This window comes from Solea senegalensis, linkage group LG15, assembly GCF_019176455.1.
Source record: "Solea senegalensis isolate Sse05_10M linkage group LG15, IFAPA_SoseM_1, whole genome shotgun sequence".
NCBI classification, from domain to species: Eukaryota; Metazoa; Chordata; class Actinopteri; order Pleuronectiformes; family Soleidae; genus Solea; species Solea senegalensis.
In genome coordinates, this window is record NC_058035.1 from 14702773 (window position 1) to 14719936 (window position 17164).

Here is a 17164-nt window from a genome sequence, read left to right on the forward strand (position 1 = left end):
AAGCCTCTATCAACACATAAAGTCAAACTCTATAATTGCATCAACTAATTTGTTTGAGACGTATAAAGGTTAAAATGTGAGAGCTGTAAATTCAGTAGTGGAAAATCATGCACTATAAGTTGTAGCATTATTAAGCAGAGCTGTAATCTGGCCGTCCTGGGGGGCCGGGAATGGATGGAATAGACAGATCGCTTACTGGGAGACCTCAGGCAAGATGGAGGCAAATCTGTCGGCTACAACTGTTGTCACCTCAGCCAAGTGTGCCCTGGGACACTGGCCTAGATACACACACTACGGCTGGAGGACAGAGAATGAAAGGGAGTGCACCAGCCTTTTGTCAAAAAAATTTGTGTAAAACTGTATGGATATTGGGGAAAGGGGGCATGACCTTCCCAGCAGGGACAAAAACTGCTGACCTTGGCTACTTTTAGGCAGTAGAGATATAGAACCTACATGGGACAAATATGCATCAAGGATGATGACTTTAACAGCTTCTTCCTCAGACTACATCCATACCACTATGTGATAAATGATCCAGTCCAGACAAGAGTTTCAGGTCTGTACTAAAAGTAATCTGGATCCCGTACACTCACATAAAAACTTTTATCACGTGGCCATACACTGGACATGCGTGTGCCAGTGTAACCAGGAAACTGACTCTCTCTGCAGGTGTTTGCTTTGTTTCAGAAAGTATTACTAATGAGTAACAATAATCGTGAACATTAGGTGTAAGAATTTCTTTTATTTGACTGATGATGAGGTGAAATGGAAGTGTGAAGTGTTAATGGAGCTTATAATTTATAGTTGCTCAAAGTTGATAGCCGAGTTGTGGGTACGGTACGGTAATGTGGGTACCTGCGTCATCATTTTTACATGTTTACCCAACCATACTAAAATGCAGCCTTGGAGTCCATCCATCCATCCATCCATCTTTCGGTCCATCCATCCATCAATGTTGGTGTTTTCTTGACTTCTCTCTGTTCACATACATGCAGAAAATCACTTTTTTCAAACTATGTATATCTGATCATAGTAAGTTGCTCATAATGCTCCAAAAATCCTGGTCAGGAGTTCACTAAGTGTTTTCTACATTTTAGTGTTGTTTTATTGCTGTGTTGCTGGTACAGTGTGCATGGATCTTGTGTTCCTGAATGAAGAGTGTGTATATATGTACATGTATTTGTTACCTCTTTAGGACCTTTTCTGGCATGCACACTGTCCTTGTCAGGACCAGTTGTTACGTTAAGGTATTAACTGCTTATGGTTAAAGTTATGGAAAATGCTTTATTTAGTTTGTTCAAATGAATGAAAGTCCATGCAGTTTCCTACGACTAATAGCTGCACAGACCATCTGTGTGTGTGTGTGTGTGTTTGTCATCTGCTCAACTTCGTGCTTTCACACAAACTCAAAGTTGAACATAGCACCATCAGGGATTTCACAACTGCCCAGTAGGCACAGCTTTCATCCAACATGACAGAGCCTCTCTTTGCTCTTCTTTTCCTCTCATTTCTGTTTTTACCTCAGTCTCTCTCTTTTTAACTGATTGATCTATTCTTTTATCATTTTATCCTCATCATTTGTTATACTTTATATTGCTGTTCTTTGCTCTCTCTTTTTTCTCTTGTCCTCAATCCGTTCCTTTCTCTTTGTTGCCCTTTGTGGCCACATCAGTGCCAGACAGTGCCACGTAGTTTCCCAGGGCAATGTCCCCATCTGCAGACGTTATCATGATGAGAAGGAGAATAATGCTGTAATCCTGGAGCAAGGTAATATTGGATGCTCTGAAAGATGTGGAAGGAGGGAAACTGGGAGAGAAGAGAGTAATGACAAGTTAAAATGGGTATTATACAAGGGGAGGTGTTCACACGAGAGGCACCTGGCACTGGGTGAAAGCCACTGCTATCAGCCATTGAAGGAATGATTCCATGAAATCCATGAATGTTCTTCCACTTTTGCTGCTTCGTTTGTGTTTCATGACATCTGAGAGAAACCTAGTTTCCAGTTTAATGTAAAGTATGATAAAACTGGGAAACAAAGTCCTTCTTCTAAATATGTGGGGCTGAACTGCTAATTTCACCATTTGTTAATATCCATTCACATTGTAAAATGACCAAAAATGTGTTTATGCATGCAAATTAATGCTGGGCAGTATACCGGTTCATACCAAAAAATGTTTTTTTAATTTATTTTTTTAATTTTTATAATATAAATCTTTCGTATACTGCAAGACCGGTATATGAAAAAACGTCACGTGGTGCAGCAAAACGCTGTTCAACACATGCTTCGGGCTTAGCTATAGAAGTAACTGTGGTAGTAATTGCAGGAATGATCCGTTTACTCCACCACTTTAGAAGAAAACACGTCTGAGAGAATTAAATTAACAGACACACGCACCCTCCACCGCGCTCTCTCTCTCTCTCTCTCTCTCTCTCTCTCTCTCTCTCTCTCTCTCTCTCTCTCTCTCTCTCTCTCTCTCTCTCTCTCTCTCTCTCTCTCTCTCTCCCTCTCGCTGCTCTCTCTCTCTCTCTCCTCTCGCTGGAGCACTCACTCGTGCATAAAAAAATGGGTTAGGGCAAAATTTTGAAAAATACACTGATATAAATGTTTGTTCATACTGCCCAGCACAAATACAAATTTGCATTGTTTGAAAATAGATTAATATGATGCAGTGACATCAGTCTATTTGACAGAAGGAGGTAAGAATAGAAACATGGAAGGCAGAAATTTATGAAAGTTTTATATCTACAAGTGAGTGGAAGGTGTAGATAAGGCAGAGGGCAGGAGAAAAGCTGTGTATGTAAGATCACATGCCTAGGGAGGATGGCCCATACATGAGTACAGAGAAATAAACATTTGTAGAAATAAGGAAATAATAGAGGGAGTTTACTGAAGTTTATTTAGGAGGATAAGGAGAGCGAGGTGGAGCATGTTCTTTCCTGCAAGTTGCCCCTGGGTTTATAAGCGTGTTAATGTGTGTATGTGTTGTGTGGGTTTGGAACATCAGGTCTCAGGTGTGAATTGAATTCCGTTTGTGCTCACATGAGGAAAGAACATACATGTGGTGCAAAGTTTCAGTGAGCAAATGTGTCTTTTACCTGTCTTTAATGGTTTGGCTTTTATTCTTTTCGTTTTCAAATATATATTATACTGTATTTGTTAATATTCTTATTTAATAGCATGCCTAGACTGTGTTATGTATTATACTCTCGTTCAGAAAATTAATTTACCTTGTTGGCTAAAACTGATGTGACCCCCAGCTCTACCACATATGGTTCCCATAGCTATTTCTGTAGGGCACAGATTTGACACTGATGATGAGTCCTGGGTTTTTGGTCTGGGTCAGTGGGGGAGCATATTGTACGTATGTTGTGTGTTTATTTTTAAAAATCACAGATGCCTGCGCTGCCAGTCCGCTGTGTTCTTGTGTTCAGACCACCAATCATCTGCACCAATTAAAACTCAAAACTTCTTTTCCTCTGTTTTCTGTGCAGATAGATGATGACAGAGGCCACTCTGCAGCTAATTACTTCAATCTAGAGCCGGGTTTTTCTCTGAGGGAATGTGTGCTGTAGCAGCAAATGTTGTTTCTGTGAGGGTCATGTGTATTTATAACTGTCTGTTTATCTACATTAATTCATATGCATGAGACAGTTTCTCATATGTGTGTATTTCAAGTGTATTTATGTTTCGGTGAGTACGGATATATCAAATTTCTTTGCTAATTTAACATTTGCAGTTGTCTGCCTTTCAGCCACGATTGCTGACCTTGGTGGTGGGGGCTTTAGTGCTCCTTGAAGAAGAAAAGAGGCTTGGGCTGCCCGCTGTAAACAAAGTTGACTTGCCGACAGATGGATTGAATGACAGAGAGGCTAGCTGAGCCAGGAACGGGCCTGGCAGCATCGCACTGAGCTGGGAGAGCGAGAGAGGGAGAGAGAGAGATAGAGCGATAGGGGGTGGGGGGTGGATGGAAGAGAGAAGAGGTGGCCAACAGGAGAGGAGGTGTGAACAGGTGCAGGGCCGCTGAAGGAAGAACCAGCAGATGGAGAGAGACACAGCCAGTTTAGTTACAGGGAAAAAAAGGGTGGGAGGGAAAAGTGGAGGGAGGAGGGAGCTATGGAAACAGCAGAAAAAGATTGGAGCAGAGATGAGAGCTTTCTGTATGGATAGATGGACAGATAGATAGAAATATGGACTGGGCAGAGAGTAAACAAGTGGTGAGGTTACATCAGACTGTCTCTGCGTTTGATGTGATTGTTTCATAAAAAGCGATGAGAGATGAAGGGAGGGGTGTTGGGAGAAAAATGATGCGAGCGGAGTGATTGACAGACTGATTAAACCTCGGGTGATTACATCAAGCTGCGGTTTAATAAAAATGTGCAAAAACACATTGAGGTGCGTGAGAGAAAATTGGGTGACACTGTGCATCATCTGCTTAACAAACAATTCAGATGTTTATTGTATGCAGCGCAGCAAATGTTTAATATGTCACTTTGTTTTTTTGTCCGTGGTACACCCATCTATTGTTGGCAGTGTTGGTTAGACAGGCCTACACAAGGCCACTGTCTCACACACATAAACAAGGACACAGGCACATAAGCGGAGATCATCTTTGTAGTTGTGCATATCAAACTGTTGAATATTAATGTGGTCTGATTGATGCAGTCTATCATAAATAGCTGTGGATCTGCTGGAATTCCTCCACAGAAATGAATCATCATGAGTGTCACCATTTTGAGCATTTGAGATATGAGCAAATAGCCAATAGTTGTAATTTTATAGTATAGTATCCGTCCATTTCAATAAAATTGCATCAACACCAAGTCTTAGTATGTAATAGTTTGAATGTTGTGTAATCAACTGGATTTGAAATATAAGAAATATAAAATCACATATTTGAATGGATCAGTATCTAAAACAAAATGAATACAGAGGCCATTCATTCTTTTATTTCTGTTGAAATACAGCCTATTTACAAGCAGTCAGTGATGTGTCAGCTCATACACAAATCATATATTTCACTTTTATATACAATTCAATTTTAGACTGATGGAAGCAAACACTGTCTCGGTATAGTTGCTGGTACTAATAACAGACAGTGTTGCTTATCTCTCCATTGCCACTCATGCAACTCATGATCCGGCGATCGCCACTGTCTTACAAGCCGTCTTCTTTACAGCCAACAAAGTTTGTGTTTGTCTGTCTGCGCTATAGACTGAGTTTACAATCTGTTCACCTGTATGCTAATTTTACATCTGTTATTTTGCAGCACAAGATCATTGCAGAGCACAAATATGAATATGTACTGATTTCTGGAATTTCTCTCCTTTGATTATGATTGGGTTTTTTTTATAGAATGTATTGGTTTTTTTCTTCTTTTTCTCTTTTCCTTGGTTTTTTTAACCAAATACCTGCCAAAAATAACTTAGGTTTAAGAACTTTATGAATCATGTCAAAAACCTTTTAGTTTAAACTTATGCAAATACTTATCTTTTACTACTTTTTGTGTGTGTTGAATAGCCATGTCTGACTTAAGCAAGTGTGTATGAGTTCGGGTGAAACTATTTACTGGGCGAGAATATCATCTTTTTTTTTACTTAAGTCCAAACAGCAGTCAATGGTGTTGGTGTTTGCAAATGTCTTCTATTCCTCCAAGTCCACCGTCTGACTCCAATTTGTGCTCATTCTCTGATAAACCACGGCATTTGGTGGTTCTGGCATGGGATGTCGGCTGCACCATGGGGTGCTGCAAACTCTGCGCTTGGTCAGGCCCTGGCACCCCACATCTAATGGGCAACAGCTTGAATAGTGCCCACTTAGGCAGGCAGTGTGGTCTGGACCCCCTCTTCTTCCTCACCACTCCAGCCAGCCAGCCAGCCAGCTATCGCCTCTGCCACCTCCCACTTACCCAGCAGCCACTGTACCTGGCCACAGCCCCAGAGCCATTCCAGCCCACCTTAGGCCCCTGGCCCACGCAGCTCTCGCCATACTTATCAAGCTGTCCTACAGCGCATCAGGCCAGGCATATACAAACAGGCCCAGCTATCCTCTAACTGAATATTCAGTCTATTGCCTCCTAGGCCCAAACAAGAGTTCCTGCCACAGGCAGCAACCCAGGCCCATTCACCAATTAGCTGTAAAGCAGATTATTGTCCATGGAGAATGATCCAGCTCTAGCCCCACATATTCAGCCTCTGCTCTATCTGCCACCCTTAACACTTGCTCCAGGGCTGGGCTCTCCTCCGATTTCTCTCCTTTGCTTTATCGTTTTTGTTTTCGTTTGACAGGGGTTCATCAGCGGCCATTTTGTGGGCACATTTTTACAAGTAAACGTGTTGATTTTGATTGTGAGTACAAAATGGCAGCAAGGGAAATAACCACATGACGGCCTGTATTACTAGCTTCAGTTGTATATGCAATGAGACTTTTATAAACTTTTATGAAGTTTCAGGCCTGCTGCGGGTTGCTCCAGTCTCACCCGGAAACAATTATTAAGTTGTTCGATTATAACCAGGTTTCATGGCTTTTCAACGTTAGTTCAGAAGATCAGCAAGACCAAACAGATGCCAAAAACACGTAGCTCTCTGTCTTTTTGTTTTTCCGTCTTATTTTGCTTTATTATCCTTTTCCTCACCATTGGTGACTGCTGGAACTTTCTGGCGGTCTGTCTGATGCTAATTGGTGGGTAAACAGGTCTGGTGTGAGCCGCCTCCACCCACCCAGTTACACACAATTACACACACATAGACATGCACAAATATACACGGCCCCCTGGAACCTCTTGCAGGACCAAATGGCTGGCAACGCCTGCCCGCCATCTCCCGCTGAGCCCTGGTGTGCGCTTTGGTGGCTCAGGCTGCTGTTCAAGCCCAGCGGGGGTTCATTCACTCACGCACACATACGCATACAGACACACACTGTCTCCTTGTGTCCCCTGCACACCCGCCACCCGCTTTCACACCCCAGACAGCAGGACAGCAGGAGAACACACACACACGAAGGAACAGACAGACGCGGTCACTTTAGAGATGCAGGCCAAGCACTGCAGGGGAGAAAAGTTTTCACTTAAACTGGAGAATTCTCTCTTCATTAGCGCCTTTGGACTTCAGGAAGAGTTCTGTTTATTTGTTCAATTTTCCTGTCTTTGTAGTTCTTCTCTTCTTTCCGTCTTTGTCTGTTCCTCTGTTGTTTGGATACGTTTGGACTCAGTTGTGTTGGAAAGTTTGAAGTACAGGAGTGAAATGCTGTGTTATTCAAAGGCAACAGGGATAAAATCCTCAGCCATCGTCTTACCTGCTCAATTTAGATTTTGAGATGAATGATAGTGGAGATTAAAGATATTTAATATTTAATTTACCATACTATGTCTAAGAATACTAAGAAGAAATCACTTGTAATGGCCAATGTTAAAGTACGTGATTTCATTCGTTTATAATGTGAATTATGTTGATAGAATATGTGGAGTAAATGTACAGGATCACAAGTTAATCAACCTCATCTTATTTTTATGGAGTCCCGTTTAAAACTTAACCGTTGATGTTCATTCAGTCAGAACCTGGACTGACCTGTATAACAGAGTGCATGCATATTTGTGTATGTGCTTGTGTGTGTGTGTGTTTTGCAGACAGCTGCATTAACCCTCAGCGGTCTTCAAGCTGACGGTGGCCAAACACTTCTACCCTTCTACCCCCTGAGTCTCTTCTGTCATTGTCTTTTCCGTCCTCTTGTCCATTCTCTTGTCCTACCATCCATGTTCATCCCTCAGTTGTTCTTTTTCACACTACCTTCATGAAAATCAACTTTTTCTCATTCTTGTGCACAGTTGTCAAGTGTAATGGAATTTATTATTTGGCTACTCATCCCAAATGTACTGCTTTCACAGCTGCTTATATACAGTATATATGTTCCTGAGCGTGTTTTTAAGTAGTGGCCTTTAATTAGAATCAGTGAGGCACAATTTGTGAATCTAAAGTGAACATTTGGAATTCCCTACCAACAACCTGAGAGGAAAATCTGTTGCCAGATTTGATTGACATTTCTGTATATGCTTCTATAAGTAAATAACAGTTGTTTTGCTTACATCAGTGTGAAACCAGCATTTTTTTATCAGTTTATTATTGTGTATTTAAATTCACCTTTGATTTACATGATAAAAGATTTAAATACTGTTTGTTTAAGACATGAGTTCTAACTGCACTAACAGAACACTATAATATGTCAGCACTGTAAGAATGGTTATTTAGCAGAATTGTGCATCTAATTAACACATTTCTTTGATAATGCTTAGTCTTTCTTTATCGCTTTTTTAAACAATATGCCAATATACTGCACATGTCAAATCTGGATTAATCTTTATTACAGTTAGTGGACAGATTAGAACTCAGCTGATATCGAACTGAATTTTAAATTACTTAATTCCTACCATTTATTTACCATAGACTTTCTTCAACAACCTGCTTTTTTTTTCCTCAGACAAGACCGAGAGAGTGCAGAGCGTGCTCATCAGGAGGAAATGACATCTGCGATCCTTTCAGCCCAGGAAAGGGAAAGAAAGCTGACTGCGCTGCTGGAGCAAACAGAGGCTCAACACCAGCAGAGAGGTCAGTGCTTTTATCCACAGCAGTGAAAATGAGCCTTTATTCAACAGAAGTCTCAGCTGCACATTCTATCCACTTGTCATAGTTTACCTCGCCACCTTTGTAATTTTATCGTACTCCCTCCAATTTAACCACCTTTTCTTTTGCCCTCCACTACACATCCTTTGGCTCCCCTGCTAGAATAGCAACAAAGCATGTGCAGCAACCATGATGGAGCCACATCGTGTGGATATTTCAGATTAGATTTACCACAGGACTGCATTAAAGGGTTTTCAGTGGAGAACTAACCACACTTAGGGCACCTCTGCACGGCCATCAGCAACTTATCACTAGGTTTTCTGTTGATATGTAATTGCATTACACAGGTTTGTTATTTTTCCTAGAGGATGGCGGTGTAAGAAGAATAAAGCAGAACTGAACAGTATGAAGCAAACAAAGTCAAATTATATTCTGTTTTCTTCTAAACAAAAATCTGCAAAACTGGCGTCAATTTTTTTTGAGGAAGATCAGTAACTAATGATTGAGACCATTAACTTCTCAGAATGTTACTGATACTGTTACTGATCATATAAATGAATTATTTTCCCTAATTAACTTCATTGGCAAAACGGAAGGCTACATCTACATTTATTTGGTCTAAGTTTGTCAGACCCAGCTATAGAGATGCAGTCCTTGTTTCTTCCTTAAGGATGCTTCACCACCGGGCGTATCTTTGCTGGGAGGGGGTCTTGACTTCAGATCTTTTAGTGAAAGCGTGGTATTCCTTCTTGGTGTACCATAAACTCTATCACAGCATGAGCAGAGTGGGAGGGGACTAACACAAACGGAAATCGTCTCAGCTAAACAACACTGAGCTGACATGACCTCAAAAGATCAGAGCAGAGCAAAAAGAGCAACACAGGAGCCACAAGAGCAGGAAAGAGAATAGCGGAGCAGAGGGAAGGTGAGGGGTGCAGAGCGGAGAGACCCAGCTCACAGCTCCCTGTCTGCCTGCACAGCAGAGCTGCTGCTGCTAGCACATCTGTTGCACCATCTGGAACTCCCCCCCCATACACGCCTACCCACCACCAACCCTCATCTACTCTCCCTCCATCCCTCCCTCCTTTCTCACATCTTTTTATTTACCTGTGGTTAACTTCAACAAACAGGCAGCCTGCTGGTACACAGAAAAAAGATGGAGGGTATAGAGGGAGGATGGAGGGAGGGAAGGGGTGTGGGGGGGATAAACAAAGGGTCTGTTTCTGGCGTGTGTCGGCAGCACACATGTTGTCTAAAGAGAGCTGACATCAGAGCACAGCGGGACACTGTGGATGGGGAGGGGATGGAGGGGTGGACGTCCTTTAGTAGCTCGCATCACTTCCTCTCCCTGTGTAACCCAACAGACGAGCTGGATAATTAGCTTTCTTGCTCTCCAAATCCCGCCTCTCTGTCCATCCGTTTGTCCTTCCATCCATCCACCCTTTTTTTTCATGTTTCTTTTTTTGAGTAAATGTGTACAGAGCAGCCTCTAGATGATATTAGATATTTGTGTCTCTCTGTCCCTCCTTTCCCTGCCATGCCTCTTCCCTCCCTCATTTTTCCTCTGTTTGTTTCCAGTGCCAGTTCTGCTGTGTTTCTGTGTCCCAGGGTTCTTTTTTGGACTACGCATGGCCAGACGCATTCAAAGCCTGTTCAGCTAATTAGCATTCTTCATACAACATTTCCAGCACTGACCAAACTTTGCCGAGAGTGTGTGTGTGTATGTGTGTGTGTGGGTGAACACGTCTTCAAGTTTCTGTGCTTTATGTCCATTCTCTGTATCATCCAGTGTCTGCCCTATATGCATCGTCTATGGCAGTGATTTAAAGACTGTGGAGAAAGTTGAAATAAGCCTGCACTTACTCACTTTGGAAGTATGATGTGCAGCTAGTAAAACAATGTGTTTTGTTCCACACTTGAACATAAACATCACTGGGTATTGCTCTTAAATCCTCTGCCAAGCATAATTTCCCTTTTTGTATCTCAATAGCATCTATGTAGCTCATAATTAAGATGAGAAATTTCATTCTGCAAATACAGGTAATGATATGCACAGCTCAGAGATGTAACCTTATTACTCTCCCTCTACTTTTTTTTTTTTCTCCCCCCCAATTTCTGTCATATGCAAAATAGAGAGAAAAACTTCAGAAGTCTGAGCTACTTTTCAAAGACTGCAAGTCCTTGGTTTTTTGGTTTCGCTTGACTGTAACAGAATGCTGGAGCAGGTGGATCATTCCCTCAATCCAAACGGCACCCATTGTTATTTAAAAAGAGCAGACATATGTTGGAAAGCGTAACATAGATCATTTCAAAGGAATGATGAAAGCCCAGTGTTGGATTGTTCAGAAAGAGGCCCCCGTGAGTGGTTGAGGATGTGGCAGGAAGGGTGGAAAGGAGAAGGAGAAGTGCTTTCAAATGATAGTATTCTCTCTTTCTCAGTCTCATTTTACCATACTCCTGCATATTTTTTTTCTCTTTACTACATTTCTTTCTGTTGTTTAAACAGTTGGATTTTTTGGCGCAGATAAAATAATATTTGGGAATACATTCAAAGAGACACATGTATTTCATTTTCACTGCTGTATTTACTACAAAAGATTTCACTGTTTAGCTCAATGTAGATGTTTTTCCCAGGTATGTGTCGGTTGGCCTGCTTTAAGGAAATGTGTGTCACCAGAAGTATGCATAATGTTCCCAAAGCCAAGTATTTGTAAACTTGTTTTTCATATTATTAATACTGTGTAACAACTTCATATAACTAAAATCCTGATTTGAAAGTCCAGTGTTTAAACATTTTATCATATACATTGATAGCAGTTGATAGCATTTTTAAGGCTACAACAATTATCATTACCATTTTCAATCCATTACTAAACTAATCTTCAACAATTTTGATTACTGATTGTATGAATTATTGTTATTCATTACCCCCAGAAGGAGCCTTTTATATTGCCATTTTGGACCAGTATGTTTTTACAGTAGCCCACAATGGAGAAACTTAACATCTTTTGAGTTATTGAACTGAAGGCTACATACTGTATGATCTCCAACATGCCTGGAAGGGAAAGGTAACATGAGGGATTCAGCTGCCTGCAACATGAAACTTTACACTCTTAGAATTGTGTACACATATGGCAATTATGTATAGCAATCACAAAACTCTATTGTGGACCTGTTGTGTAGCTTTTTTTGATCCATGAAGTTAATGTATAATTAAACAACTATTTCCTCATAAAATTAGAGCATCCAACTTGCCTTTTCCCCTAATCTGCATGTTTTTGGACTGTGGGAGAAACAGATTAATTATAATTTAAGAAAATCTAATTTAACAATGAGCTGTGCTCATACACTGCATATATGCTTATCTTGGGTTAATTTTCAAATAGAAAAGAGAGCGATTCATAATTGTGTCCAGTGACCATAGATCCCAGAAAGGTGCTGTCTGAGTTGATCATGTCTGAACTTTAAGTGCGGGGATGAAAGGTCCAATTCTGTCTGAGTTACTGTTGTAACATAGTATCCTTGAAAGCTGCAGGAAGTCACCTGCCATGGTTAAACTCACCATTTTAACCATGATCAATTGCAGTTGACGAGCTTGACGGTCTGCTGAGTTCCCAGAATTCCATGATTCGGAAGCTGAAGGAGGAATGCTGCACACTGGTGGCCAAACTGGAAGAGCTGACAGAAAACAGCAGGTCAGCATGTTCTCTTTGATCCCTTTGTCACATTTAAACTTTTTGAACATTCCAGTATAAATATTTCTCTCACATTCACATTTTTCCCACTCTTAATAATGCGTTTATCCATGGACTTATGTTCATTTTGCTGTGTTGTTCTGCTGGACACAAAGCGTCATCTATTTAGGCTATTTGGACAGAGCATGTCAACATACTTCATACTGCTTTCCAGTCTGACCTGTTTTCTCGTTAACCTGATGCTACAGTAGTCACAGCAGGCCTCCACAGCTCTCCATCTGGGCTGTCCATGTGTGTGTATTTATGTATGTATGTGTGGTACATTTGTGTGTGTGACAGTGACCCTGGGCCCAGTGTCCTGTCAGCTGTTGGAGCTGTGCTGCACATTAGTCACATGACAGCCCCCAATCTGGCCCTGACAGACCACACTGGCCTCACCAGCTACAGGACATGTGCACACTATTTTCTAATGCATTGACATCAGTAGCAACACACAGCCAGACTATATATGTCACTCTAACTACCACCTTGAAAGTCTCTTTGTATGACTTCACATATATGCTGACACTCAGCAGTAGTGTATGCATGTAAATGTAGTTTAGCAGCAGTGTGCTGTCAGTGTGTCTAGTGCCTCGGGCTCTTTGAGCTCCTGGAGTGTAAGCTTAGTGTAGCGGTTAAAGTCCTGCTGGATGGTGAAGATGCACTGAGACAGTTGCAGCAAAATGAATAAGAAACCTCTTGACAACATTGTTCCAGGAGTCACACTCACTGATGTGCAGCATGAGCTCTGCTCCTACTGATTCCTTGGGTTTTAGAGTGCGAAGCAGAAAATTGGAGTTCAAGGCTTCCAGTAGAGTAGTGGTTAAAATTACTCCATAGAACTTTGTGCTCAAAAAATCTTTAGTTTTGTTTCCTATATTTAAATGAATATTTCATGTCTAATTTTACCAAGCGTTTGTACCATGTTGGACAGAGTTACTACAGTGTAAACATTATTTCAATTGTGTGTGTGTGCAGGAGTAAACTGGAACAGTTGGCCATGGAGAAGCAACACCTAGAAAAGACAGTCAAAAGTCTTAGAGCTCGCTGCTCCAACATGGAGGAACAGTGTGTCCAACACGGCCGCATGCATCAGAGCATGAAGGACAGGTGCGTAAAAAAAACACACAGTACACCCAAATACTGACACTCTTCATACATTCTCTATCATATTTTGGGTTGTTTGTGTGTATGTGGGTGTTTCAGTTATGATTACGTTTGCTTTTTTACCCCCGTGTTTAATTGAATGAAAACCATTTTCATGTATTAATCAATATCTGGAACAAAACGTTTTATTATTAAATGAAATAGTATTTTAGTGGCTTTTTTTTGTTTTATTTTTCCACTCAACCTCCTGCTGTCTGTGTAGCAGCAACTTGCATCTTTAAGAATCACTTATTAAGAATGCACCTGAATTATAGATAGTAGATTGTTGTGGCGGTCACTGATCTGGGTACCGACATTTATTCTCCGCATATCTTATGAAATGCAGAAAAACTGTTGCTTTTCTTGACAATAATGCTCATATATCATCAGATGGCTGTGATGCTTCTTTTGTCCACAGTTCAAATAAATTATTAGGTTAACAAGGAGCTAATTCATTATACATTGTGAATGGTTTGGTAAAATTTGTACAGTTCTTTTTATAAACTTAAAGTAATGCCCATAGTGCACTATATTACAGAAAGAGAACGCTAACGGAAATATTGACTTATAATAACTGGGGATAAAACTTCATCTTTCGCATGTGTGAAGTGTGTGAGCTTGATGCGGGGGTTTCTTCATCCCTGAGTGTTGAGCCCAGTTGGTGTATGGCTCCATGGGGTGCCTGGCACACAGCCTGGCTCTGTCAATGCAGGAAAGGGGGTGGGTGTTGTAGCCCCACTCTGCAAGGTCTCTACCTTCCCCACTTCGCTTTCCCCATAAAAACACACACGTTTGCCCCCCACCCTTCTCTCCTGCTCCCCACATATTCTTGACCACCCACTGGTGTTAACCTGTCGACAGGCGAACGCAGCCAAAAAACAAAGTTTCCAGAGTCACCGCTGTCTCCTCGCTGTGTACAACTTTTCGTGAAGTTCATAAGAAGAAGAAATTATCGAAGTTGTCAAGGAGTGTGAAGTTTGAATATTCTGTATGTATCTGCACATATGCTATATTGGTATTTTGTGTGTGTGTGTCTGTGCATGTCTGTGTGTAGCAATTGCGTGTTCTCTGGAGGTTTAGCAGAGTAGGAATCTGGCTGCCAAAAGTGGATTGGCTGGGAAGTTGGCACCTAAACTGCTCTCTTCTCCCATCTGAACCACAATAATCACTCTTGGCATTTAGTGAGTTTTATTTTCTGCTTTGACACTTAGTTGGTTGATGAATCCCCCTGATATTTAAAAATCTCTTGAGTTCAGTTGTACATGAGGTCACTGTTGGAGTGATGATTAAACCACTTGACCACAATTTATATTTGATTTTCAGAGATATTTTTTTTTTTCTGGTCAAAATGTGTGAATGTTTGTGAATCCATCAAGTGAGTTTTCATCAGTATCTACATGTATTTCTGGAGTTTGACATTTCTAGTTTACTTACTGTGAATGAGGGAGAAGGAGAGAGAGGGAGACAGCAGAGGTATGACTCACGTTTATGATGATCCGTGTTGCAGCTGGTACTTAAGTTTGTCTGTATGTGATCCTACTCAGGTGCCAGATTCTGCCATTAATGTACGATTATCTGTCGTATAAATAACCTTAAATCTAACTAAGATATCCACAGTATTTATAAGAGCAGACTAGGGATGGGCTGATATGGGTTTTTCTATGGTCGATGTTGATGCCGATCTTTAGAAATCAGGGCAGCTGCTCGATATGTTTGACATATTTTTTTAGACGGAGGAACGTTTTTAGTAACAACAAATAATACACAATATTGATAGACTTAAAGGGCCACTTCACCCATAAAATATATAGTTTTGTTTTACTAATTTCCAGAGATAAATGTGTTATTCGAACGTCAGACAGTGGATCTGAGATGCAAGTCTCATTCCCACAACAACAGAGGAAGTTGAAATCGAAAGAAATAAATATCTGACAAAAATTTGACATCAAAGTCACTTCCTTCACTGCTCTTCAGTGTGTTTTTTTATGAGTAAAAAATATACCCCTCTTTTTTAGAATGTGAATTAAACAAATACAGCAGCATCATAATAATTTTTAGATTTTTTTCTTCACTTGACAGAGTGGGAAAAAAATGGGTGAAACAGCCCTTTAAATAAACAAAAAATAGTTTGTCTCTACAATCTGCAATTTGGTTCGGTTGCACCTTTATATTTTAAACATTAAAATTAGCTAATCATAAAAGCACATTTTCAAATAAATATTTGATATTTAATTTAAATAATAATGGACTGACACAGATTATAAAAAAATGGTTAAAATAGTCCTGATTAATCAACCTGACTGATTAATCTGTCTACGTCTTACTTGGACTGAACATTATGTTGTCTGATAGAACTCTGTAAATCTCTACTGTATGTGTTTCATGTGCATTTGCGGCCGTGTTTATGTGCACGTGTTCACGTTCTCGTATAAGCATGTGTGCGACTCTCTCTTCTCTACATATGGCACTGTTCTCATACTGAATAGAGCGCATGTCCCATGTAATCCTCTGTGAGTATCTATACGTTGGTTATATGTTAGTTGGTCCCTGCAGGGCCCGAGTGCTCGCTGGGCGCCCTGCCGTGCCACTCGGGGGTTAAGGTGTATGTGTTAACAAGCTGGTGCAAGTGGGTTTAATATCCAGCGCCCCGCCCCTCCCCACAGCCTCTCCATCGGCCTGCAATCTGTGCTGCGAAGAGCGGCAACAGCGCACCACGCACAAAACATTTGGAAAATCAGCTTGATTTATTTTTACATGGGCAAGCTGATTGCCAAACTACACAGGGGTTTTAGCACACAATGTTTTGCTGCACCATTTAATTATTTATTTCACTATTTCTGTATTGTTGGTTTTTTTTTTTTCTCTCCTGGAAGTGAAGGGACAGGACGGAGGGTGGAGGGTGAAAAGAGAAAGCAGCAAATCGGTGGAGATGCAAAGCCACTCATTGTAAATGATCATTTGAAGGTTGTTAATCTTAATCTGCAGCCTATTAAGTTACATGTGCATACGTTTTTTTTGTTAGAATCTTTGTTTCATTGCTGACATTTCATTTTTTATTGTGCAAATTTCTGGTGAAACACAGAAAAATAAATCAGGTAACCTCTTGTAGTTATAATTGATTTCTTATATAGTATATAGAATCAAATCAAATAAATTACAGAAGCTAAAAGGCAAATGCCGTGCAGGGAGTGGATGCAAATTCTATAGTAAATGGAATTCTTGAAACAACTCTGACAAATGCAAAAACTAAGCGTTGATGATGATGATGATGATGATGATGATAATGATGATGAGGAGGAGGAAGATTGTGGTGAGACCATGTCTGTAAAGACAAATGATATTTGTAAAGCTAATGAAGATTATAATGGTTTATTTTGTTTTATTCTTAATGAAATTTAGATTAATATTAATATCTGTCTTGCAACAACAGTTCTCAGTGCAATTATATTATTAAAAGAGGAGAATATTAACTGATGGGCTACATTAAGAAAAAAACTAAATCAGATTTTTGAGGAAATGTATAAAAAAATGCTTTATGTTAGACAATGTTTTATGTTCCTGATTTACATCCAGTTTTTCAAAACCTAAGTGCCCCTGCCCTCTCACCCTCTCCGTTCCCTTTCTTATCTCTCTCTACGACCCTTTCCCCTCTTTTCCTCTCCTCTCCTCAG

The 17164-nt window shown here is 40.5% G+C and overlaps 1 protein-coding gene across 1 annotated transcript in view; it reads left to right on the forward strand.

The window, feature by feature from the left end:
• The window catches only part of sdccag8 (SHH signaling and ciliogenesis regulator sdccag8), a 41483-nt gene that overhangs the window by 12841 nt on the left and 11478 nt on the right, over nucleotides 1-17164 (forward strand). Inside the window, exons 14-16 of the mRNA XM_044045405.1 lie at nucleotides 8471-8598; nucleotides 12200-12308; nucleotides 13326-13457. Coding sequence (XP_043901340.1) covers nucleotides 8471-8598; nucleotides 12200-12308; nucleotides 13326-13457 — 369 coding nt within the window. The remainder of the gene's footprint in view (nucleotides 1-8470; nucleotides 8599-12199; nucleotides 12309-13325; nucleotides 13458-17164) is intronic.